This window comes from Dermacentor albipictus, chromosome 1 (genome assembly GCF_038994185.2).
Source record: "Dermacentor albipictus isolate Rhodes 1998 colony chromosome 1, USDA_Dalb.pri_finalv2, whole genome shotgun sequence".
Classification (NCBI taxonomy): Eukaryota; Metazoa; Arthropoda; class Arachnida; order Ixodida; family Ixodidae; genus Dermacentor; species Dermacentor albipictus.
The window spans coordinates 480,315,235-480,343,058 of NC_091821.1; the positions used below are offsets into that span (position 1 = coordinate 480,315,235).

The 27,824-nt window shown below is 43.9% G+C and overlaps 1 protein-coding gene and 1 long non-coding RNA gene across 2 annotated transcripts in view; both read right to left on the reverse strand.

Annotated features, from left to right (window-relative positions):
- The window catches only part of LOC135901440 (beta-hexosaminidase subunit beta-like), a 78,030-nt gene that overhangs the window by 40,332 nt on the left and 9,874 nt on the right, over positions 1–27,824 (reverse strand). Inside the window, exons 2-4 of the mRNA XM_065431247.1 lie at positions 6,323–6,464; positions 4,478–4,799; positions 3,751–3,866 (exon numbers count right to left, since the gene is read on the reverse strand). Coding sequence (XP_065287319.1) covers positions 3,751–3,866; positions 4,478–4,799; positions 6,323–6,448 — 564 coding nt within the window. The 5' untranslated portion in view covers positions 6,449–6,464. The remainder of the gene's footprint in view (positions 1–3,750; positions 3,867–4,477; positions 4,800–6,322; positions 6,465–27,824) is intronic.
- On the reverse strand, positions 17,801–27,708 carry LOC139059609 (uncharacterized). Its single transcript, XR_011514239.1, has 3 exons — positions 27,417–27,708; positions 25,777–25,913; positions 17,801–20,684 (listed from the first exon to the last, which is right to left on the reverse strand). It is a non-coding gene; the product is annotated as an uncharacterized lncRNA (long non-coding RNA).

A 27,824-nucleotide genomic window follows, 5' to 3' on the forward strand; every position in this document is an offset into this window, starting at 1 on the left:
GAAGACGTGGAATCGGCGATGGGTAGAGTGAAAACCAAATACACTATACTAATGGGCGACTTTAATGCCAAGGTGGGCAAGAAGCAGGCTGGAGACAAAGCAGTGGGGGAATATGGCATAGGCACTAGGAATAGCAGGGGAGAGTTATTAGTAGAGTTTGCGGAACAGAATAATATGAGGATAATGAATACCTTCTTCCGCAAGCGGGATAGCCAAAAGTCGACGTGGAGGAGCCCGAACGGCGAGACTACAAATGAAATAGACCTCATACTCTGCGCTAACCCTGACATCATACAAGATGGGGACGTGCTCGGCAAGGTGCGCTGCAGTGACCACAGGATGGTAAGAACTCGAATTAGCCTAGACCTGAGAAGGGAACGGAAGAAACTGGTACATAAGAAGCCGATCAATGAGTTAGCGGTAAGAGGGAAAATACAGGAATTCCAGGTCAAGCTACAGAACAGATACTCCAGTATCTATCACAGGAGAACAGATACACCAGTAAACTATCACAGGAGACGAAAGATCTGATCAAGAAACGCCAATTTATGAAAGCCTCTAACCCTACAGCTAGAATAGAACTGGCAGAACTTTCGAAGTTAATCAACAAGCGTAAGACAGCTGACATCAGGAAGTATAATATGGATAGAATTGAACATGCTCTCAGGAACGGAGGAAGCCTAAAAACAGTGAAGAAGAAACTAGGAATTGGCAAGGATCAGATGTATGCGTTAAGAGACAAAGACGGCAATATCATAACTAATATGGATGAGATAGTTCAAGTGGCTGAGGAGTTCTATAGAGATTTATACAGTACCAGTGGCACCCACGACGATAATGGAAGAGAAAATAGTCTAGAGGAATTCGAAATGCCAAAGGTAACGCCGGAAGAAGTAAAGAAAGCCTTAGGAGATGTGCAAAGGGGGAAGGCAGCTGGGGAGGATCAGGTAACATCAGATTTGTTGAATGATGGTGGGCAGATTGTTCTAGAGAAACTGCCCACCCTGTATACGCAATGCCTCATGACCTCGAGCGTACCGGAATCTTGGAAGAACGCTAACATAATCCTAATCCACAAGAAAGGGGACGCCAAAGACTTGAAAAATTATAGACCGATCAGCTTACTGTCCGTTGCCTACAAACTATTCACTAAGGTAATCGCAAATAGTATCAGGAACACCTTAGACTTCTGTCAAGCAAAGGACCAGGCAGGATTCCGTAAAGGCTACTCAACAATAGATCATATTCACACTATCAATCAGGTGATAGAGAAATGTGCGGAATATAACCAACCCTTATATATAGCTTTCATTGATTACGAGAATGCGTTTAATTCTGTCGAAACCTCAGCAGTCATGGAGGCATTACGGAATCAGGGTGTAGACGAGCCGTATGTAAAAATACTGAAAGATATCTATAGCGGCTCCACAGCCACAGTAGTTCTCCATAAAGAAAGCAACAAAATCCCAATAAAGAAAGGCGTCAGACAGGGAGATACGATCTCTCCAATGCTATTCACAGCGTGTTTACAGGAGGTATTCAGAGACCTGGATTGGGAAGAATTGGGGATAAAAGTTAATGGAGAATACCTTAGTAACTTGCGATTCGCTGATGATATTGCCTTGCTTAGTAACTCAGGGGACCAATTGCAATGCATGCTCACTGACCTGGAGAGGCAAAGCAGAAGAGTGGGTTTAAAAATTAATCTGCAGAAAACTAAAGTAATGTTTAACAGTCTCGGAAGAGAACAGCAATTTACAATAGGCAGCGAGGCACTGGAAGTAGTAGGGGAATACATCTACTTGGGGCAGGTAGTGACGGCAGATCCGGATCATGAGACAGAAATAATCAGAAGAATAAGAATGGGTTGGGGTGCGTTTGGCAGGCGTTCTCAGATCATGAACAGCAGGTTGCCATTATCCCTCAAGAGGAAAGTGTATAATAGCTGCGTCTTACCAGTACTCACCTACGGGGCAGAAACCTGGAGGCTTGCGAAAACGGTTCTACTCAAATTGAGGACGACGCAACGAGCTATGGAAAGAAGAATGATAGGTGTAACGTTAAGGGATAAGAAAAGAGCAGAGTGGGTCAGGGAACAAACGCGAGTTAATGACATCTTAGTTGAAATCAAGAAAAAGAAATGGGCATGGGCAGGACATGTAATGAGGAGGGAGGATAACCGATGGTCATTAAGGGTTACGGACTGGATCCCAAGGGAAGGGAAGCGTAGCAGGGGGCGGCAGAAAGTTTGGTGGGCGGATGAGATTAAGAAGTTTGCAGGGACAGCATGGCCACAATTAGTACATGACCGGGGTCGTTGGAGAAGTATGGGAGAGGCCTTTGCCCTGCAGTGGGCGTAACCAGGCTGATGATGATGATGATGATCTATCTATCTATCTATCTATCTATCTATCTATCTATCTATCTATCTATCTATCTATCTATCTATCTATCTATCTATCTATCTATCTATCTATCTATCTATCTATCTATCTATCTATCTATCTATCTATCTATCTATCTATCTATCTATCTATCTATCTATCTGTTTCCCACAAACTTGGGGCACTTGGAGTGGGTAGACCATGGTTTAATCAGTAGCACATTGGCGCTTTTGTGCTAATGAAACGTGCTTCGATATGAACCGTCAGATCAACTTAGTCAATAGGCATGTGGTATCGGGTATGTGCCACTGTTAAGTGAAACCTATTAGAGCCAACATCGAGCATTGGGTATGTCAGCGAGTTTCTTTGACGAAACCTAACGTAAGCGAGGATGTGCCACAGTGCATTTGGCAAACTTCAATGACAAAAAAAAGATCCTTTAAAATGTGTCGGGTTCTCGGCGCAATAAACCCACCCCATGCGCAGACTTCGCGGCTTCAAAGCTAGGTGGCACAGAGTCGGCAGTGGGAAGCGCGAGAGAGTAGCCCTGTGTCACTATATTGCTTCAGTGGTAATCGTGTTAAAATCGACATTCATTAATTTTTTTTGTTGCTTAAACCTCTCATCAGTTTTTCCTCGACAAGCATGATACATCGCATTCGTCCTCTTGATGCAAGCAGCTAGCAGCTAATGGGAGTGAGGATGTGCTTGCTTGATTTGCTACTGCTGCTAACACGCGTCAGATTCGCGTCATTTACATCCCAATGTCACGTTGGATCGGCGCGTTTTTTGTTTTGTTTTCTGTTGTTGTTATTGTTGGAAGCTTCGATTGCGATTGTATTGAAGATACAGTTTTTTATTTTCCATGTTTTTCATGTGTGCTTCTCAGAACCTTGCATTCACGCGGCTGGACACTGCACCCCAACTTCATTGCTGAAACTGCCGCTGATAGAAATGGTGAAGGACACGAACAGGGGTTGGTTAGTTATATATTTCCTCGTGCTTGTCGTATTGCACAAGCGAATATTACCATGCCACCATCATTCACAAAGGCCCCATGGTCCAACATCTACGCAAATCGATGCTGAGAGGTAAACATAATTCGTCTTTCATAATATTCTATATAAACAAACAGAGAGTAATTGGCCCTCCCTTGTGTTTGCCTGAGATTATAAAATTTTTAAATATGTTAGGACTGACTTCGTGGAACCAGCGACATAGCTGTTGTGTAGCTAGGTATTGAAAGTTCTGAATGTCTCAATATCGCGTATGCATTTTTCATTCGTCCCTTCGGCGAATGATCTATTGCTTTTCGGTTCAAGCGAGCAAGCGATGAGACACGGGATCTTTATTTTGTGCAACTTACCGACACTCCATCGGGTGAATAGAAAAGCTGGCTAAAGGTTTCCAGTCCTCTCAGCGCGCCCCAAACGGTTCGAGCAGAGATGAAAGACTTGTCAACAGATGATAAAGAAAGTGTGTCTGAAAAATGAAAACATTGTGCATCTGTTACTCTGAACGATTTCCACTAAACGCTTATACTCCTCGTGCTGACTAACGTAGCCTACCCAATTTCTTTGTATTATTTTCTTTTATCACCCCAAACATCCTCTGCTTCAATACAAGCGAATTGAATTCGCTTAACGCAACATGTTGTCATGTTTGGTTGGTAGTGCAGAAGGCGACGTAAGTAGACGATGGGACCGTTTTGCGGAAGATACTTGCACAACCAGAAGCGGCAGCGTTTAATAATGTCGACGGACAGCAGCGACTAAAAACATGGTCCGGCAAGATTTTCGCTAACTGGCAGTTCGGCGACGCTTACCGCTGTACAATTTAATATCGCTGGCTGAGCACGAATTTTGCAGCTCGGATGTCCGGCCGAAACCATTATTTTGACAGCTTCGCTTCTGAACGACCGCTTAGGCGAATCCATTTTGCGAACGTTATTATGTGTTTTATTAGTGGCCAAAACATACCAGGCGTTTCCCGCCGCCTGTTGGACTATCCATGCTACACTAGGCAACTAGTGACTCATTCGGCGAAGCAGCCTCTTTCTGAGGGAGCTGCCAGGAGTAAGAATTCGTACTTACAGCTTTCATCCATGTGGGGGTCCGGGAGGTCCTCGCACTCATTAAGCACCATCACTCGCAGAACGTCGAGGCGACCATCAGATGGGGGAGTGTGGGGATTCACAGCGTGGTGAGCGTGAGCGCGTCGGGCCACTCTTGATGTGCCGGGTTTCGTGCACTTTTGGAATAAAATGTCATGGCGATAGCGCCTGATTGCCCGCTGCACCACGAAGCAGGGGCCATCGTATTGGAACGAGAACGTGCTTGCGTCCACAGAGAGAGTATTGGGGCTCTTGGTCTGGTTCAGAGGCCGAGGCCATACCTCGCCGCGTGTCGGAACGACCTGCGTAGGATCGTGATTAAGCCCACATTCAATCAAGAAAGGTTGCATACAAGTGCACTTTGGCGAACATGAACGCCGGCGACATTCCGCTCTCCGCTTCACATGAAGGTATACTCGTACACGCATTTTCCGGCATCCTCAAAATTAGGTACCACTGCTGAAGTGTCAAATTGGAACAATTCAGCTAGCGAGCACTACCAGCGCAGATATTAATGAAAATCCTAAATATTTCGCGCTAATATATAAGAAACCGGAATAAATTAACAAATTAAAAAGGAACCTCAGATAATTTAAGAAAAAAAATACCACGCGCCTTCTGGTGGTTATATATTATCCGACGCTTTTCTTGATCTGTGCCTAGTAAATGTTTGTCCAGACCTCCCAGGCATTCTGGGGGCAGACATATTACATTATGATTCCATGAGAAGAATATAATAAATATTCAAGCTATAAGGATATTTGGTCTTCCGAGCACACTAAACCTTTAATACAGGAATTGCATTTTAACGCGACTTGTCGCTTGTTTGTTTTTGTCGCAATCATTTATCAATAACCCTCGATCAAGCTAATTTCTTGTGTTGGCTTTAAGCTGCGTTATTAAAGCTCTATGTAAACATATTTGCAGAATGAATATATTGTCAACATTAAGAAAGCGTATTGCGGAAGAAATGAGATACATATTTTCTTTGTGTAAGGCTTTGTAGAGTACCTGCAGCATTGGTGCATTTCCTTCCTTGTAGCATACTACGCGCACCTTAAAATGACGTTCAAACTAGTGCACGTCAGATAAAGCACTGAGACAGCTAGCTACCCAATGCATTTATCTGAATACGACATCACACTACAGCGTTAAATATTAGTATCGATTGGGAACATAGTCAGATCAATGAACGAACAGGCCATTATTGCCAACAGTGAAGCAGGCTGTTAGCCCTCAGTAGCTTTTCAGAGTGGGAAAAGTTTCCCGCTCGCAACCTTTCATCGTAAAATATTGTTGCACTGAACGGAAGTCGTCAATAGAAGCACTCGAAACATCATCCTCTTGCTACATGCGTAAAACAAACCTAAATTCGTCCATTAGTGAATTAGTTTCCTGTTTCTTCAGCCATACAAAAGATATTACGTTTGCAAAAAACGACATCTATAGGTTGAACGATGATAATTTCAAGTATTAGGTTAGCTCCACATATAACAGCCGGGCACGTAAATCAGTTGTTCGGCTTTTTTGAATGATTAAAAAGGCACAGTGCACCAATATTTCAGCCCAGCACTTCTGATTGATTCAAAGTGATCAAAATTGGTCCAAAAAGTAATGTCCCTGTAGCCACCGATTTCACAAGGTGACTTGGTTCCTTCAGGTCATCAACTACTTTCATTGAGGAAACCACTCGCTGACCTTACGAATACAAGCCCCCTTATCGAAAAACTGGCTTGATTCCTTCATATATCCGCCTTCCTGTGAACCTCTGTCCAGTTTTAGTGTCTTATTAGCATCTTTTTTTTTTCATCACGCACTCACTTACCACGCGGGGCCTCCAGGACTGGTCAGACTCCGTGGGAACTCCATACATCCATGTCGTAGCGAAGGCCGAGCAACATGCCAGAACCAACAGAAGCAATGCCGAAGGAATGCAGCAGCGGAACGTCATCGTGACCACACTTGTCCTGGGCAAACAGTGAGACCCGTTTGTTTAAGCTGCCTCCCTACTGGGCTATATTACACAGTTTATCCCATATAACTTGAGCCAAAGCTTTAAAAATGAAAGGCACCCCGGACGCGAGTTGAACCAAATGCATAATGTTGGCACTGGCATAGAGTTACTCAGACATTTTTTTTTATTTCCCCCTTAACTAACGGACTAGTTTTGTTTAGTTAATCAACTATTTAAGCATTGGCTGCAGACCCCAAGTGTGATATGCAAAGTTGTGGAGTACCTTGAGAAACCTCTCAATAAATTGTTTCCAACACTATATATCTCACGTGGTATTTTTTTCCGCGTTCCAAAGAAAGACCGTGAAATATGAAAAAATACCACGTCATGGGGCGCTTGCGCACTGTTATTGTGCTGCTCTCGAGCATGCGATGGATGGACAAGGTCGGCCGCAGCGGGACTGGCCCGCGACAGGGCGTTATGCCTGGTGTAGGTGTCTGGGCATCTGGGTCTTACCGCACGACGGTGCAAATGCATGCTGCTATGTATAAAAAATCCAAGAATGGAAAACATATATGGCATTACTGATTAAATCATCAGGCTAGTTAATTGTTTGTCACCGCCCTGTTTCAAAGGGGATGCCTGTAAATCATGATCATCACAATCAGTTGCATACGCGATGTGACATGCGCGTCGCGTAGCGTCAACATGTAGCATCTGCACGTAGCTGTTGCATGTAGCTGGACCTGATAGGCTCAAGCAGGCTAGGTGACTTTTTGTGATCGCCGTGCTTCAAAGCGGACGCAAATAAATTATCATAAACCGCTTAATATCGTGCCACGGGTCAGTGAATGTGACACGTGCGCGGCTTACTGTCGATACCTGTGTTTACTCTTCGATGCATGCTATGGCGCTTCTTCGCAAGGTACGAACCCTGTAGCGCGGCCTGCCGAAAATGGAGCTCCTACGAAGGCACTCCTCCAGCTTACGCTGTGACTGTGCTGCATATGCCGCGCAAGCCTTTTTCGCTGTTGCTAACTGTGTTTTTACATAAGCACACTGTGAATGAAAGGGTGCAGCTTGCGCAGGAATGGCTGCGCCTGCTGCCGCAGTTAAATTCCGACGAAGATGAAATGGAAAGACATTCGTATAGTTTTAGTATAGGCGTACGCAAAGAAAAAAAAATAGCAGTACTTTCCCGAACGATAATGATCCAAAATAAGCGTAGCGTTATATACGGATTCGGCTTGCTTTTGCTGCTGTTGCAGCTGTTTTGCACATGCGTGGAGTTAAGAGTAGTGTTTGCGTATGTGTATGGAACTGAAGTTAACGTATATACATGCAGATACACACGTTGTCTTGTATTTCACATTCCACATTCTATAGACGTACAGCCTTCTGTTCTCCTCTTGTCTGCGTCTGTTACTTCTTACTCGTGTTTCCTCTCCTCGGTGTTTGGTCCTAGTATACCGAGCACTGGTCTATGAGTGTTGAAGTACTTGGGTGTTATGGGTGCTTATTGCTTTCACTTTATCTATAACACCAACGTACAGCTGATCTGTAACTTCTTCTTGTGCTGAAGTACGCACGTAGCCCCGTTCGTAGAGAGTTTTCGACTGACGCATAGAATGTTTTGCACCAATGCGCATAATGTTTCCGCGGACAATAAGTCGTCTTGACGCCATACCCGCTGACCGCTGTCAAGCACGCACACAATAAGTTTACAATTCTCATTCTCCCCCTTTAATGGGTAAGTTTCAATACCGGGCCACGGTCACACACATATGCATACATATATGTAAACATTACTCTTCCCTCAAAGCATGTGCAAAACAGCCGCAACAGCAGTGAAAGCAAGCCGAAGCCGTATATAACATACGCTTATTTTGGTAATACTACTCATTAAAAAGGTTAGAAAAGGGTACAGGTGGACCAAATTATTGCTGAGTCTTCCCCTGCATATCTTATTTTGTTATAGCGCAAGCTTGACAAGGACAAAAGAAGACACATCAGACACACAGCGCTGTGTGTGTCTGATGTGTCTTCTTTTGTCCTTGTCAAGCTTGCGCTATAACAAAATAAGATATGCCGTACCAACAAGCCCCTATTGCTATCCTCATCGTCTTCCCCTGCGGCGCCTATATTATGATACAGCTATAGCAGGGCACGTCTGTCATATCATCCCCATTGAATGCAGTGCAAGTCATCTCACTGAAGGTTTTCCAACTACTGTTGTCCAAGCTCACCCAATACGTCGCGCAGCGGCGTTTTCTTGCCGTCCTACTCCTTGTAATGTGTAGAGCAGTCATAATTTTCGTCCACACAACCGCCAAGTAGCACAACTTTTAAAAATATTTACGTTATGCCTTTTAGGCTATATTAGAGATAACCTTGAACATACCGCGTTAACCTGCTCACTACCATAATCTGGACAAGTAAGGCTTGTTATCTATTAGCACACACTGGTCATTGCACGCGAATTATTACGCATCTAAACGCGGCCACTGCTTATATGGATCGCCTTCGCTGTCATTAATCAGCGTTTGCTTTCTCTGCATTTTCGTCTACGCGGGCCCGCACTAACTTGTAGTGATGTCTAACAAAAAACGGCTAATACTAATACGCGCCTATATGCGGCTTCAGCCTTGGCGTCATATGAACCCTCGAAAAAATTACAGTGACGTTTCACTTCGCGAACGCGGGTTACGAGCAACCGTATGGGTTCCATTCCTATGTAGCTCCGACAGCAATTACATAGACACTAGACAGTTTTAGTGTAGCGCAAAGCAGCAAACGCAAAGAGTTAGCGTTAGCGTTGCGTGCACCACACTGCGCATGCGCTTTACGTAAACGCTGCTGGAGCTCTTACGTACGTACGCTATTTTCGAGATTTAGCGGTGAGGAGCCTTACGTATACGGCAACATAGCGGTGCCAGTCGAAGTGAGAGCTGCCCGCTTCGGATCTATCGAGTCGTCTACCTGCACTGCTAGGCTCTATCCTTCCCCACTAATGCTCGTGCTCGCTTTAGATTTGTGTGATGATGCTTCGGCAGCGGCCGAAGCATCATCACACAGTTACATCACACAGTTACAAACCCCCTAGTTAAGTAGGCTTAACTAGGGGGTTTGCTAATGTTTGCTCATGTTTGCTGTATCCGCCTCGAGATGGCGCCCAAGTGTATTTCGCTCTAGTGTTCCTGTATAATTATGCTCCCGCAGGGAGCAGAGTTGCGCATAACTTTTCCGGCGCCGCACGCACAGCTATTCGCCGAGCGCGATCACGTGGTGCAAGAATGACGTCAAATGATCAACTGCGCGCTCCGAAGCCAACTTTACGAAAACGGCGCCGACTCGATTCTGTCAATGCCATCGAAATTGCAATCAGCGGACCGTTGAGCCTGCGTAGCAACGATCGGCTCCGGGTTGCAGGTACGGTATTCGAGGATATGAAGTTGATGACTTTGGTGAAATGCTACGAAGCACATCCTTTTGACACTTGTATTCGAGTATGACGGGTTGCAGCGCACCAAACTGCGCAAATCGCACGGAAGGTGGCACAGCTTTTTACACGGTGCCGTGCGGACGGACGAGACCGGCCGGCTCTGAAAGGGACCAGGATATGCGAGGTTCGTTCGCCTTGTTTACAGAGGTGGGTTCGGCTTCTTTACACTAAAGCGGCATTTATCTCGAGTAACACCCCTGTACACGGTGAAATGCGTACGCCTGGCATGAGAGGTTGTTCACTTGTGCAATTTTTGGTGTGTATGTGCAGCGCGACACAGACGCGGTACAAAGAAAGGACGACACGTCTGTGTCGCGTTGCACATACAAGCCCAGAATGTTAACTTACCAACTCGCTCAATTCGTTTTCTTGCTTGTACGATTGTTCTGACTATGCGGCTCCAGAAAAGTGTGTTCAAAACAGAGTAAATACTAGCAGATGCAATTTGTCCGCTGCACCCTGGTTTTCTCGGCTCCATCTATTTTTTTCTTTTTTGTCGGCGTTCTGATTTTTCATGTAAAGTCGATTGATGTGCTGCTGTTCATTGTTTTGTATTAAGCGAAAACACCGTGCGCTCCCACTTGTGAGGTAGCTGCGATAGCTTCAGCATTTACCGCGCGCAATATGTTGCTTGTTCGATCAGCCTTAGTCGACGTGAGGAATGTCAAATTAGTTTTCTACTTTTAATAAGCGCTGTGTTATAGTAAATTAACCTGAGTAGTATGAAGAGATAAATAAAAATGTGCTGTCATATTACAGTCTGCAATGTGTGAATAATTACTTTGCCAGTTTGTCATCTCATGCGATTAGGCCAATAAAAATAACCTGTTGTTACTCCTTATAACTTGTTGCCTTTCCAGTCGCTTTGAATTCTGCCCCCCAAGGCTCCAAGAACTAGCACTCATCCCCTGCTGCCAACCGCCATTGCTCATCTATTCCCTTGTACGAAATAAACTTGATATAGAAGCTCCTGCATCTCGAATCTTTTTTCCACTTGCAGATTTGCTGCTACGAAGCAGCTGTTGAGCTTGCGGTATGAATCGTAAAAATTAGCCCTGCATAAGAGGTGCGCATGTGAACATTTGAAATGCGTTTAAACTTACTTGTCTCCACCGCGTATATCGAAAACGTGCAGCTACTGTAAACGACGTTTAGTGATAGATGACGGTCAATGGTCACTGGCATAATTGCAGGAACGATAGTTCTGTTGGTGACATTCATTATTCGTCTCGCTTCGGCATCAAAAATGTGCTATAATTGTCCACCACACGTGTGTGAAGTTTTCGTTAAATACCCTTTAAAAGATTTCATGCCTTCCGCCTCCGCGAGAAAACTTCATATGCATGCTGAAAAACATTGCAACGCTTTTTGTTGCAAGGTAATGCGCGTTTACACGCGAACTTTTGAGCTGTTGTAGCCACGGGCGTAGTCCGGATTTTATTTCGAGGGATTGAGGGGGATCCTATTCTTTATATGTACATTCGTGCGTGTGTTTGTATATGTGCGTGTATATATGTACACACAAGCTAAAAATTTCGGGGGGTTGGCACCTCTTCGGCTACGACAATCGCTCGAGCTTAGCCTGCATTAAAAAGTCTCATCTGGCTTAGCGCTCACGTGCAGTTTCCGCGTTTAGCTCGCGAACAGCAGGCGAAAAAACAAATGGAACACCTCGTGGCATTTGCCTCCTGCGCGCGCGAGGAGTGGCTCCACTGCAGAGCTGGATCATAAACCGGACCTATGCTCAACTCTGCTCCCTGCGGGAGCATATACAGGAACACTATTTCGCTCTTCGCTTGGTGTAAAGCCGCATGTCAAGCCGATGCATGTCATGTTTTCCGCGGCAAAACACAGAAGTGTGGTCGGTGTTGTGGTCACAATGCATGTGCGTTTTACTAACGACGACGGTATGAACCTCCTGAAGGAGGTTTTCGCCTTGAACACATTCGGACGGACGTCAAGATGGGCGTCCGTTGCGAAAAAGTGGAAAGAAGTGGGAAATCCGCTTTCTGGAAGCGAAATTGCCGGCGATACGTCCCCTCCGGAATGCCTTCGATATTGAGTGGATCTTGAGGACACGTAGAACATGCGCGGTCGCTCTCGTTCCCGAAGCGTGAGGGCGTCTATGTCATCCAAACATAAAAAGGACACGTAATATGGGTCCCACAGAACACTCGATCACGGCATGCCAAGAATAATCGGTGTGTTTCGCGACTCTCGACAAAACAACACTGAAACCACACACCTACATGCGTGATTAACGCAGCGACTGTGGCTTTCGATAAGCTTGACTTAGGGACACACTTGCGGATTCGGCATTGGATAAGCTCGACATTTCGTGTGGATTTGGCTTTCCAGTACTTCGTGTTTTTACATCTAGATGGCGCTGTATTTGTTTGCGTTAATGTTAACGCTTTTCTCCGTTCCGCTATTCTAAAGCACTACCTTGTGCCGCGCTGTGCAGTCTTTCTCTGCGTTAGCGTTGCGTCGCACGCTAACGCTAACGCAAGCATTTTACGCTATACTAAAGATCTCTACTCCAGGCGCATTTCCGCCGTCGTCGTCGCCTCGATGTTCTGTATAAAGTCCAAGGACGATGACCTCGTCACCGCGCGCAGTATGCTGTATGTGCAAGTGAAAGCGTGCGATGGTGAGCGACGATCCCGGCAAAATCTCGCGTACGCAGAAGAAGAAAGCGGAGAGGTGGCACGCTGTATTCCATCGCGCGCAGGGTCCCGGGAAGAGCAGAGGGAGGGGGATGATGGCGTTGTAGTCTGCCAGCAACTGCGTATTCTGCTTCCACGCGCGCATTACCTTGAAAGCGGCGTGCGGAGTGTAGGTGTACCGACTCTTAGTGACATGCGCGCTGTATTTTTGCCGCTGAGTTTGCGTAGAAGCGTTAGCCAGCACAGACGTCACTTCGCTTGCTGCTGCTGCTGCCGCCGTGCTTCCTCATGGCTGCGTTTTGACAGCGAGTGTTGGCGGCCATCGAGGTGTCGATGTTTGATTGTGCGCGTTGGCATCGTGCCTGTTAATTTAGTAAGTAAAGGCTCACTCACACTAGGCCGACCCCACACTGATTTCTGTCTGCCGACTGTCGGCGACAGCGTTTTTAACCTACGTGTCAGCGCCTCTGTCGCACTGTACCGACGCCAAGCTCTCCGCCGACCATCAGGAGAATGTCAGCGTCGGTGCAGTGTGACAGAGGCACCAACACGAAGCAAAAAACGCTGTCAACGACAGTCGGCAGACCGAAATCGGTGTGGGGCCGGCCTGGTGAGCCTTAATCGATTGTTTGGAAGTTTATACTGCCGATAATGCTACTAACCTTACTTCCTGTAGCTGTCTTACTAATTCTCTATCGCAATCGATACATTCTGCTCTGTATTAGGCTTCCAGGCTTCGCCCCTCCACCTACATCCCTCCTCCGCCACACTTCACCTCGTTTGTCCATTCCCGCTTCACTCCACATTACCTACACTTTCCTCTAGGTGGCGCTACATTGCTGCACACTCAGCGCGCTCCTTCATACCGGCGTGGGATTCTATTCATCTCCAGGCGCCTTCCTGATTCGCTTCCTTCGCGGATTCAAACATGCATTCGCCGATTTCACTAGCTCGACAGTTACACTGGTGCATGAAAAAGGCGATGATTTCAGAAGGCACATGGTGATATAAGCTATCTATAGAACAATCTTGCACTTTCCTGCTCTTCTTGAGCTAATAATAGTCGTTCTCTGCGTTCGTGGCAATATTATCTAACAAATTACATCAATGTACAAGCTTTGTTGATATGATGGAGCTGTTAGCCTGACTGATGGCTTAACATGCTACTCCAGCTGCTGGGATTATGATTATGATATACAGTGATGAAAACATAAAAACATACAGTGCACCTCCGGTCACACACGCACACATACACACCATAGGCAGGTTGCGAACGTAGTTGCCGCGCCTACTAGGGCGCCCCTCGCGGCGGCGAGCGCGGAACCGGCAGGATACGACCGGCCCGCTTGCGTTCGGAAAGCCTGTATGTGCACTGTTTCGTGCGTAGCTGTTGCCTTTTCTGAGCAATGCCGAAGTGCAACCCGAGCTGTTGAGTAGTGGGCTGAGACAGCACGTACAGCAACTCACGAGGAACAAAGTTTTACAGGTTTCCAAGCCGACCGTATGAAGCAGAACGGCGTCAACACTGGATAGCGCTCGTCCTACGGCATAAGCTGTTTTATGTTTGGGCGTTATGCCAACTGCGTTATAACGCTGAATTATTTGTTTTACAGCAATGATGGCAGCAACGCGACACCTGCAGTCAGTGGCGTAGCTAGGTCGTCTGGCACCCGGGGCCCATAGGTCTTTTTTCCCCCTCTCCCCCGGGTTTATTCGAGGAAGGCGAGGATATCAACAATTTCCGTGTGTTGACACCCCCCCCCCCCCACTGGCCCCTTGCACCCGGGGCCCACGCCCTAACCCCCCCCCCCCTCCCTTTGCTACACCACTGCCTGCAGTGCGTACCAGGATATGCAGCAAACAAAGTAGTTTGTTCCCACACTGTACCGCAGTAAAGCTGTGGAACTCTTTCCCAATCCTGTCCCATTCAAACAACGCTAGGGCTTGTCGAGAGATTTGAGGAGGGGTTGTAGCCGGCTGAGCTGGCATACACCCTTCTGCGCCCAGCATATCAACGAAGGGGCAGTTGAGATCGCCAAAATTGTTGACAACGTCGTTTATGGGAACCTCCTTTGCACACACTGAGAAATCGCAAGATAAAAGTATCGCACTTCCAGTAACTTGGGCGAAAATATTTTCCCAGCCTAGTCTAACACAACTGGTAAGTTCAACCCTTTTTTTGTGTTTGGGGAGAGCAACGTTAGAATACCTCTGGTAGGTCTTACGAGTCCTTCGTACGCCACACGTATTTGGATGATATGTTTTGGATTCGTATTTGCCGTCCTGTATGTACAGGGAAACTACCGCGACGTCCTTGCACTTCCCTGCGATGCCAGCACGGCAATCGCAGCTCCCCGCTAGGATTTGTCTGCTGTCGCCGATCTTCAAGAATCAATGTCGCCTGTAATTCCACGCGTCCACACGGTAGATAACGAAGTAACTTACGCTGAGCTTCACGCATCTCTGTGGTGCATTATTTTTCGTTTGCGGAATAAACCTTGCAGTCACTTCCGATCAGCGCGAGTTCAACACTTCCCTCACGTCGCAGACGTGCCCCACTTCAAATAGACGACTTTCTTTCTCTAAATTCTTTTCACGAAAATAGCTATGAAGATCTTGTAATTACCGAAACCCGGTTCAAATTAATATCGGCACGCTGTTTCGCGCCATCGCTACCGTTTGACAGGACGCCAAACACGCAGCGCGGGCTGCTGACGCCGCGAGTAATCCTACCACATTCGCGCAACGATTCGTCAGATGGCGCTAGGGGTCGGAAAGAGAGGGCGCCGCCTAGCACTTGCAACGTGCCCATAGAGATATTTACAAAGTTTCGTTAAGGCTTGTGGCCCCACGAACATCACCAGCGCTGCTTTCGTGGTGCGTACACTCTAAAAATTTTAACACCCTTAAGGGTGTAAATGGCTTGTCCCATGGGTGACACCCTTTTTGGGTGTATTGCTACACCCCAAGCAAAGGGTGCACATTAACACCCTACAAAAGAAGGGGTGTTAATATGACGTCACCTCACCTATGAGTGTAAAGCAAACAACACCCTTTCTATATGGGGTGTAACACAGACAACCACCCTTTCAATATGGGTGTAGCATGTGACAACACCCTTCCAAAAGGGTGTTATCCCTGCAAGTATTTTAGCGTTCACTACAGCCATGTAGTTAATGGGCAGACTACCTGTTGTGAATGCTGCCTAGCCTTAGCTATGGTACTACCTTGTTCAGTATGAGCCAGAATCTGTGAGGCGTCGTCATATTGCGCTTCTGGTCCGTCATGTGGTAGCATAACGTGCGGCCCTTTCAGGAAAACAATTTAAGGTTTCGCCATTGCAGCAAGGCACACACGCCATGCTTTCGTAATCTTCCTCTGCAGTGATAGTACACTGCCGGCAGGATGCAGAGCGCAACAATGCGCGCTGCACTAAGGACACAGGATCTCCCGCACCTTGGTGCACCAGTACTTATAACTCCGTGGAAACAGCACACAGCCAAAAGCATAGTTACATGCATTTCAGAAATGATTAAAACCTCCTTTTCTTGGTCAAAAATTTTCGCAACACCAGCTCGACCAGGAGGGAAAGACACCACAGCTCGCTGCTGTAGCTCATATTGAATGCAATAGAGCGCAAGCTATGCATGTATTGGCGACGGTAACAAATGCAGTACTACAGAAGCATACGTTTGCCTGTCAAGCAGTTTTTTGCCGTTTTAAGCACATATTTTATACCTCTATTCATCAAAGTTGTCATTTATCTCCACGGGATGCTTCTACTAGTACCTTCACATATATGACTTAAAGGTAGCGCTGAAAGCCCAAGAACAAAGTGCTTCCACGTCGAATAATCTTTCAGCAGTTACGAACAAAACAGCATGTGTAGCTGTGCATGCTGTTCAATATGTAAGCATGCACTATTTTCTGAAATATACGTATGCTCCATTTACTGACAGTGACCTGCTTATACCCAATAACTTAGTGTATTTTTCACCATGTGCTTGCATTGAATATTCTACAGGCATTGTAAGTTAAGCTATCAGAATAACAATCAGCTAGTCTAAGGTTACCTAATTGAACAAAATCATTGTAAAATTTGTGACGAAATGTCAGAAGTATTTATTTCATTCAAGAGAAATGGTTACATAATAATGTTTGCACATTTTAAAAGTAAAAAGGAAGATGAGTAAAACCATACCAATACAAAGACATAAGCACCGAATAATGGCACAGGCTTGCTCAATTAAATTTTAAGCAGAACAGTTTTTTAAATAACCTCACTACGAACTATCACATGTTTTCATTTGAAAAGCACTGCATCTTATTATAAAGCACAAAAATAACCGGTCACATAAGTAAGAACAAGTCTGAGTGTGTCTTTAACACATGGATAAAAAGTTGGGCAAGTTGGTACAGTAACCTGATCTTGGATTGTAGCGCGAAGGGACACGGACACAGACTCGAAGCAGACAGGATGAGCGCTAACTCTCAACTAAATTTTTATTGAAACGAAGAACATATATATATATATATATATATATATATATATATATATATATATATATATATATATATATATATATATATATATATATATATATATTTATATATGTGTGTGTGTGTTGTGTGTGTGTGTGTGACTGAAAAAAACCGCAGCACATGTAAATGAATATTGAATACATAGTAGTAACATGAAGACGACAAACAAAAGCTATCAGCCATCAACTGCGTGGCAAATCTGAGTGCAAGCTATTCTCTTATCAAGTATACCTGTAGGCATTGCGACCAATGTGCTCCCAAGATGTATAAGGCATTAGTCATTGCAGAGTTGTAAGGACATGACAATCCTAGGATGATTATGTTCTTGAGGATTTTTTCCCCACTTTCCATCTTTTGAAAAATGTATACTCTAGTCTTGAAAACAAAAATGCTACAACTGGCGTGTGATAAGTTTTGCATCTTATTTCCTAGCAGCTCACTGAAAAGAGCCACGATGACAAGTTTAAATGCTGTTACCTCATCAGACATTCAAATTTCTTAAACACAAACAAAACCAGATAGGCATTAGATAATTTCTTTAAAGGCATTAAAGGCATTAAATAATTTCTTTATTTCCAGGCATTCGCCTGGAAATAAAGAAATTTATAGTGCCGAAAAATTATTGGATATCACATTTTTTTCATAACTTAAGGCAAATAGTGAAGGAAAACACACGTATAACGTCCCAATCGCAGTCATTGCTTGACTTGGTGTTCCTTTCCCATAAAGTAGGCGATTACGAAATGGCAGTCACCGATGGTATATCCGATCACAAAATCATTTTGCTGAATGTGCTTACTTCTACACCACCACCTACAAAACCTACTGTACGTGTTAAAATCAAAGACTACGCTAAGGCCGATGATACGTCTATTCTAGATTATTTAGAAAAGTGTTTCAACGTATTTGAAAATGTCTCCGAGATCGAAACAGTTGAAGATTTGTGGCAGCGCTTTCAAGCTATTATTAAAGTCTGCATAGATCAGTTTGTTCCGACCCGACTCAAGAAAACGAAGCGGAGTAACCCATGGATAACTAGGGATATTGTTCACGCGAAACGGAAATTAAAAAGGCTGCGCAAAGGAAAAGCAGATCCTAGGGAAATACACGCAGTACGTCAGAGAATAAAGGCTTTGCTACTCAGTTCGAAGCAAACATTTTTTAATCGCACTCTAAGTGATTTTCTTAAGACTTCCCCAGAAAAATTCTGGCGTTATTTAGACCGCAGAAACGAAAAAATAAAGCAAACGACGGTAGGAAATCGTGTAGTAGAAGAAAAAGGTGTTATCGCTGATGGATTAAATATTTCCAATCAGTATTCACGCGCAGTGATCGACCATTTCCGGTAGATGATGGGGAATCTTTCAGCGAAAGTTCCATGGATGCTATCAACTTTACTCAGAGGGGCGTATTCCAGCAGTTGCTACAGTTAGATGACAAGAAGGCTTCTGGGCCAGACGGAATACCTACTGGCTTTTTGAAAAGGTATGCTGAGTGGATATCATTTTATTTGGTAATTATTTTTCAGAAATCACTAAGCACCAATTCCGTGCCACAGGACTGGCGTTGTGCAGTAGTTATCCCCATATTTAAAAGTGGCAATCGTACTCTAATGAATAACTACCGTCCTGTATCCCTTACGTCAGTTTGTTGCAAGGTTATGGAACACGTCATAGCAAAACATATAATTACCTTCCTGGAATCAAATGGCCTCCTTTGTGCATGCCAGCATGGGTTCCGACGGGGACTTTCCACAGTGACACAGCTCATTCAGACATTACACGATTTTTACAAAGCTATGGACAACCGGGAACAAATGGATGTTATATGCGTTGATTTTGTCAAAGCCTTTGATAAGGTTCCCCATCGTAAATTACTTTTTAAACTGTACAAAGCAGGTATAAATGGCGACGTTCTAAAATGGATTGAAAATTATTTAACTAACCGCAAGCAGGCAGTTCGCGTTGATGGTTCCGAGTCTGGTTTTGTAGATGTATATTCAGGAGTACCACAGGGGTCCGTGTTAGGGCCAACACTTTTTCTGCTTTACATCAATGATGTAGCAACCGCTTTAGATAGTTCTGCTAAGATAAAACTCTTTGCAGATGACTGCTTGATTTTTGCGCCGGTATCTTGTTTAGAGGATCAGATTAAGCTCAACCGAAACCTTCAGGCGTTTGGGAGTTGGTGTGACAAGTGGGAAATGCGAATCAATTTTGATAAGACCACATACACGCATATCACTGCAAAAAAGAATATTTTTACTTTTCAGTACGATATTCAAGGCTACAATCTAGTTAATGTTCCTTGTTTCAAATATCTTGGTGTCTCTATTTCGCATGATTTAAAATGGCACAATCAAGTAGAAAGAGTGTGCTCTGCAGCACAGAAGAAATTGGGTTTTTAAGAGCAAAACTGGGGAGGGCAACAAAAGATGTTAAACTGCTGGCTTACAGATCTCTTATTTGACCATCCCTAGAATATGCGTTAGTAGCATGGGCGCCCCATCAAAAGGTAATGTGGGCCAAAATAGAGAAGGTGCAACGCCGGGCGGCGCGCTTTATTTGCTCGAAATATAGAAGGACAGACTCAGTTTCGGCGATGTTAAAGTCTTGCGGTCTTGAACTGTTGGAAGATCGGTGCACGAAGCAGAGAGTAAAAACGTTATTTCAAATAATTCATGGTGAACTAAAAATTAATAAAGAGTTGTATTTAAAACCTCCAGGCAGACTGAGCTCCCGCTTAAGTCATAGTGAAGCTATCAGACCGTACTTGTCCCGAACCAATGCCTTTCGTTGTTCGTTCTTCCCAGATTCAATAGAGCTGTGGAACAAGCTGCCTGCAGAAATTGTTCGCAGTTCTGATACTGCATAGTTTACAAATGCAATCAATGTTCTTTACTAAAACTGTGCCATGTGGATATTGTAAAGTGTTTTTCTTTTCTTTTTTTCTCTTTTTCCTTTTTTTCTGTGTGTGCGTGCGGCAGCTGGTTGAACATTTGAATACATGCCTTACAGTCTGTACATAGTATCTTGTATTGTATCCGTAGGACGCTGTAGTGTATGTGCATATTTCTTTTGTATCTGGCTGTTTTGTATGAACGTATACGTAACATCCCTCCCTGTTATGACCCTCAACTGAGGGTTGACAGTATTTCTAAATAAAATAAATAGAGTGAGCATCACTTAAATACATTACACTGGTTTAAAGTTATTGCACCACTTTGGGCCAGGTAAAAACGTTAGAAACATCAAAAATGTTAAGATTCTACGGCCAACCATGAAAACTAAATAAAAAAAATTATTAAGCTGTCTTAAACGGGTACAGGAGCTTTACAACTGGCCATCTTGGTGATGGACACGCAGATAGATGAGCAGCCATTCCACTGAGACGAGAATGTTGAGGGCTTCGCATGGAAGTCTGTGAGACACTGCAGAGTAGTTCTTGGTCCACATGAAGGAGGTTGCTTGCATACACGTCTGGGCCACCATACTGAATGCAGTGTTACCGGAACCTTTTCCTCCTGCATTGTGGTAAAAAAGCATGGTTAAGTTTATACGATATTTAATATGCAAAAAAGGAGGTGAGGCATGCAGACAGGACACGAGAGTAGAGAAGTGAACACGAACGCGAAAAACATGAAAATTTTCATTAAATTGTTTTATTAGATAAAATTTTTATACTGTGTGTCATTCATTATGAGGGTTCATAACCGCAACACATTTATTATATAAGCAGGTAGAATTATCAGCTTGGTCAGTTTGTACAAGCTCGTTTGAGGCAAGAAATCGAGTTTCACAAACACAACCTCAACATTCTTGATTGAAAAAGGAACACCTTAGATGACATGCAGTCCTGTGAGTGGGAATTGCACAGTTCAAGAAAAACAAATTAGAACTCGCAGACCGATCCTGAAAAAGGATTAAGCACCTGCTACTGCAAAAAGCGAATTAATTGGTAGGTTTTAGTAGCACAAGGGCATCTTTGGCCAATGAGCGCCAAGTCTATATTGCAAAAGATAAAGGTAGTGCATCTTTACAAAGCAAATATATAAAGATGACTAATGCCTCTCTGCACTAGTTGCTTTGCTCTAGCGTGAAGTCATTTTAATGCATGCACACGAACGTACACATGCTACACCCAAGTGTAACAGCTGCAGAATTAAAATTGGGCAGCAACAAAGTCGCAACCTTTAACTATTGATCACAAGCTGTACTAGTGACTGGAGGTAGTACCAATATCGCCAATGACTAGTTGCACTCTTTCTGCCCGACGTTATGCTGCTCTTGTTGTCAAAGATGAGTTACAGTCGGCATTGAGGGAAAGCTGCCCTCAAGAGCAGCTCTTATTTTTGTGTTATTTCTAACCAGAGACCAATGAAGTAATATATATTTAGAAAGAGATTGACACCGAAAATTGAGTACGTAAAACATTTGGTACATTTTCCGGAATTAACTTGGGGGTTAACAGCTAAAGCGGCAATTCAGACACTAGAACATGTTTTGACATGTTTGCTACCAGTGAATGCTGGAAAATATGTTGGCATTCTGTAGTTTTGTCCAATGCAAAAGGGATTCTTAATAACTGAGGACATAAATGGAAAAGTATCATGAAGTATATTTCGTGAATGTAATGCAGAATCACTCAACTTCTGTTGCTATATAATCTCCACTTGATTAACCTGCACTTTCTGAACTAGTTCAGGAGGTACTGCATTTCACTACTCATTCCACCAGTTCAACGTGGTAGCAACTGCACGTTGTGATTTGTTTTACTTAGTGCAGGCTATGTACATGGCGAGTTCACAGCATTCCCTGCACTCGGCCGAAAGGCAGTGCATGTTTACGCAGCAGGTGTGGTGCCGCTTCTGCACGAGCGAGGCGCAGAAATCAGAGTTTCATACAATAATTACTAGAGGGAACTCTGACGTTAGTGTCCACGGGAGATCAAACAAGAACGGCTGTACCAGCATGGAAATTATGGGAAGTACATGGATTTGCCTAAACTTCGTCTGTTTGGCTTCAAACGGCTTTGTGACTTTGCATTCTAGTCATTTTCAACAATATACTGTGTAATAAATAAATAAACATTAAAATCGTCCGACGACAGGATTCAAACACAGGAACTCTAGAACAGAAGTCTGATATTGAAACCATTAAGCGACGGAGGCATGTAACGACAAGCGAGTGCAACGCCCTGATGAATTTATCGCGGGCATACTAGTGCCTTGAGACGCTTGGTGCCCTTCGATTTGGCTACCTGGACAAGCTCAATCGTTGCAATTAATAGCAATTGTGCGTGTTGGCGCCGTCTTCTGCACTTCGAAGAGTATAGACTGCACTGAAATTTACGACAATAAGATTTATATAGCGTATAATATACGAAGCCACAAGAACGTCTGAATTCACAAGCACGAATATCAGACAAATCCATGTGCTTCCCATCATTCCCATGGTGGTACGACTGCAGCGCCAGAGTTCCCTCTAGTAATTACTGTAAGAAACTCTATGGCAGAAATAACCGAAGTGCCTCGCATTTTGTTCTGGAGTAATAAACTAAGTTTTGCTGGTTCCATAAATCTTACTGGTCATTAATTCCAAGTTTTAGGGCAGTCACATGTCTAGTAGGCAATTGTATTTTGCATAAACATTGCAAAGCCAACTGTGATGAAAGTTCACTCTGGTAAATTGTTTATGATCGAGAAGCATAGACTACTGAAGCTATCTCGGGACGGCAAGTAATTTTCTTATTAGCAGCCTTTAAACAGCATTCGAGCATATGACATATGCACGTCAGATATGCAGAAAATATTTCCTTGACTAAGCAAGAAGCGATGCTTCATGTTCCACGAGGCTACTTCTATCAAAGCAGTATTGGTGCTCTCTAAAAACAATGCCAATGCAGATGATCCAAATATTTTTCAGGGGCAACAGCTATGCCTGAAATCATGCTAGATTAGTTTTTTTAAACACATGCTCAGACCATGTTAGAAGTGCTTCTTAAAATCCTCCTATTTACTAGACTAGTCATATATCTGTACACAAAGGCTACTAATTAGGTCCCATGCTATATCATCTTAACAAAAACTTCACTTAGTAATACACATGCTGTGATAAGATTTGAGACCACATTGAGATGCTGAACAAGGTGAATTCATTATTTTTAAAATGAAGCTCCTGTTCTTCCAAACGAGAAGAACGAATACTGAGGGTCAAAATTTTTCTGAATCACAGCTGGAAGATGCCAGGGAAGGCACATGGAAACTTATTTGTAATTTTCTATTTAAATGCAGAAATGATAAAAGGAAATGAAAATGGTAAAAAAAAACAGGCATGGGGGGAGAACGAACCTACAGCCTTTGCATTAGGCATGCGATGCACTAACCACTGTGCCACCGAGGCAGCATTCAACCGTCCACAATGGCCCCTCAGATTGTCGACGCTCGAACACGGCCGTAGTACCCCAGTGGTTAGTATATCACATGCGTAATGTGAAGGTTATGGGTCCGTTCCCACCAAGAGGTGGATATCTTTTAATCCACTTTCACTTACCTAGAATTCATCATTTCTATACTTCATACAAAAAACTTAAAACATGTTCCTCTATGCTTTCCTTGGCCTCATTATCTGCTGGCTTCTTCCAGTTCTGTTACTTCCAACACTTATACATATTCTAATCTGGTAAGTAAACAGTTCTGTATGATGCTGGAATGCAATATGAAACATTATTGCAGGGCCGTGTTATGTAGAATGCCTTACATTGCCCAGGCAAGGTGTATCTATGTCAATCTGAAAAAAAAAAACAATTCCCACTCTAGGCAGAAATGCTGTGTACTGCTGTGTGCAACAGGGTTTAACGAAAACAACTTGTTCAGAAATAAAGCCACCAAACAACGAGGAAATATGTAAACTAGATGAAAATTTGTGCAGTTGCATGTTAAAAATTTAGCACAGCAACAGATGTATACATAATGAAGGAAGCGCGAGGATGGTTTATTTTGGACACACAGGTCAATATACTTGAAAGATGCATATGAGCTTACATGTGGAGAAATATTGTTTATGTAGCAGCTAAACTACGAACAGGCCTAGAACACACTGATGCAAGGTGTCGAGCATGTAAATCTTATCATGCCCTTAAGTGAAAGAAACATGGCTGTTTCTCATGATTTGCTACATATGGCTGCCTCACACAACTTAGCCACTTCTATATATGCCTTGTAATTACCAGGTGGTCTGTATGACATGTGCAAGCTTTAAATATGTACAAGTGCCACGTAGCTGGACAGCACCAAGGCAATGTCGTTTGCCATCGTTTTGAGGAAGTGAAACCAATTCTTACATTTCTTCTAATTAGTTAGTAACGATTACTTAACTGCTCAAATATTATATTCAAAGCAAAAGTGTCAGTGCGAAAATTGTAGAGCATCCTGAAAAATTCCCAATCCAGCTTTCTACTGCTCAATAGGTGCAACAAATTTTTCTTTCAAGCTAGAAAAAAGCCAGTGAACACATGCAAGAAGTGCCGTACAACTAACTGCTCGAGCACCTGAACACCATTTGGCTCCTCCTTTCATGCTTGAAAAAAACTTTTTGAAAAGAATATTTTAGAAATTGATTAATTATTATTGACTATGTTTTAGGCAAAATGCATGAAATAGTGTGACTGCCACCGCCATTTTTGGCGACATGAATTGACTCCATTTTCATGTCCAAATCCAGCTATACATGGTGCGTGTTTTGAGCTGGTTCTGTAATTTAGGCTGGTTTTGACTAATTGAAGCTTCGCACTTTAATAATGGAGTCAGGTTAAAAAGAAATTGGTACATAAACGGCCACTGACAGTACTACATACTCCTTTAACTTAGTGCAAAATGCTTGTGAGCCAAGAAGTTGGTAGTTCTAAGCAGTATTTCTCATTTTGACCTGGTGTAATAGCCCACTTACTATGATGCCATGCTGCTCAGTCATGCTGGTCCCAGCTTCAATCTAGGCCATGGCAGCTGCCCTCCAATGAGGGTAAAATGCAATACCGCGTATGCACTTAGATTCAGGTGTACATTAAAGAAGCCAGGTTACCAAAACTTTAGGTTTTGGGATGTAAAAGCCCATAATTTAATTTTAAAATCTAAAAGTGCTTTATTAGGAGCAGGGGCATCATTTTGAGCTTTTACTGCACTGCCATGGCACCAAGAAGCTCCAAGTAAATAAAAACAATTTCTTAGACAATGTACATATCTTGCAAACATTTACAAACACTTCTCTGCATGCACCTCCGTTGCTGTTATATTTAGATCCGTATGCCAAGGCGGGCTATGATGTTAGAACATGTTTCAAATTTTTTTACCGCTTTAAAGTTGTTGGTTATTTTGCATCTCGCTGTGCGTCGAACGCACATTTCAGTGCATCAATTTCTTCAGAAAGTGCACTCCTCTTTATTTATTTGTGCATGGAAAAAGGGTTCAGAACTGCTTTCTGAAGGTCTGTATAACAACCAAAAAACAATTCTATGTAGGCTGCACAAAGAGAAAGGATTGGTTTGTAAATGTGTTATTTAGTTCTTAAAAAAAAGAGGCATTTGTCAGTATTCTGTTCCAAAGTAAAAATTGCCCCTACCTGGCTCTGCTTCATTTTCCAATGTTGATGGTCCATTCGGGGGCACTCAACTGATAGGCTGCACTTTGGCGATGTCGGGTGTGCTGTCGCCAGGCCCAAGGTCGATCGACATCCTCACCAAAAGCAGAGTCCAAACGCTATAAAAGAAATATCTCATCATTTTGCTATCAGTTTTGTCATCTTGCGTGTTTCACACACGGCCGTCAGTGAAATATTTCGTCACTTGGATACTGAAAGAAATTCAAGCATTTTCTGGCAGCCAAGCTGATGATGATGATGTGTGGTGTTTTATGGCGCAAGGGCCAGGTTTGGCCAAAGAGCGCCATGACAAGTGGTAATGTTGACGATGTATTATGGAAGATGTGACTTGGCTGTAAACTGGCCTAAAAATTGTCGATGTGAAGTGCGTAAAATCTACGTGCTATAACATTATGGCGATGACTAATGACAAATACTATTAACATTAAAATCCATCGTGGAAGAATGATGCAAAATAGAAAATATATAGGATGGTAAAATTACTTGGAGCACTGCTGCCTCGCGGGAGCCCTTGAAACACAAGGGCCTAGAGGCATGTGCTATACGAAAGAGCTATCACAGCGGCATCCTCTGAAGAGAAGGTGGCAGCCAAGCTGAATACACAGTAAATGGAAAACATTAAAGAGAAGATGCAGTTGTCACATTAGATTGATCAAGTACAGCAGAAATGGAAAATAAATCAGTGATACTGTGTCTGTTAGCTTTGAATACAAGAAACGTAAAAACAGGAACTTGCAGCCATGCCACTTTGAATTTCCCGCGTTTGCTACACCTCACAAGTTTGGCATCGTCCGGTACTCGGGGATAGTAACCGCTTAAAATCAAGATGAACGAGCGTCAGCATAAATGAACAGGATACTTAACCGGGCAATATAGGCGCATAAAACAACTCACGTAGCGAAGCTACTGTCAATTACCCGATGACGCATCTGGGGGCGGTGCAGTTTGGGCGAACAATTCAAAAAGGAATGCGAGTTTCACTTGTTTCACGCCTACTAAGCTAACACAGAATTTGAGTTTCTTACTAAACTATACTGAATATTTACGCTCCGAATAAAACGCAGGAAATTTTGTTACCTCACATTGCATACGTATGAGTGAGGAAATTGCTTTTATTGTGTTCTACCCAGACGGCACGCAGCAGCTACCACTCTCATGCAACAAAAGCATGAAAGTGGTACTCGTGACACCGAAAACAAACATATACAGCGCCAACGTTACGCCCCTTAGAGTTGGAACTAAGCACGATCAAGCCATTTAGTTTTCTAGCTTTCATAACGCCATAAACACGACCAAACATCGAGCGAAAAAACTCTGCTCTCGAAAATTATTACCGCTTCCATTTATACACCTATCGCTGCAACAAGCAAACGTCAATGGGCTAGCTATCCACAAGCCGCAGATTAGACTGACAGCAACATATTACGGTAACGTAAAACAATTTCCACGCTGCCTTAGCAGCCGCGGTGTGCTCTAAGTGCCAAAGTTCTCGTTTGCCGCTCGAAATTCACACCATGATCACGGGCACTGCATCTTTCACATGAAATATTGCACGCTTTGCTCCGGAGCTCAATAGGAGGGCGAAACGCATTTGCACGTACCTGAAATCCGCATGCCGGAAACCTGTCGACGCTTCCGAGAACGGGGCGCACAGCCATACACCCGTACGGCGGCTTGACTTGGACGTGAGGCACTTCTATCAAACATTTCACATGCGACATGTTTCACACCGAGTGCGCGAGCACCAGAAAATGACGCAGGCTGCATTGCGACGCCGAGCAGACGTGCAGCCACCGATGAGCTGTGTGCGCGGATTGCAGAGAACAAAACCATACAAAACGTTAGGCGCGAGAAGATGGCGGCTCTCGTTGCGGAGACGACGCGGACGAAGCAATGACGCGCGAATGAATGTTGCCAACAGTTGGTTCCGCGTTATGCCGGCGGTGGTGGCTTTAGTGGCGTGTGTTGCGGCTGTCAAATTTTTTATTTCTTTTCCCCAAACAGTATAG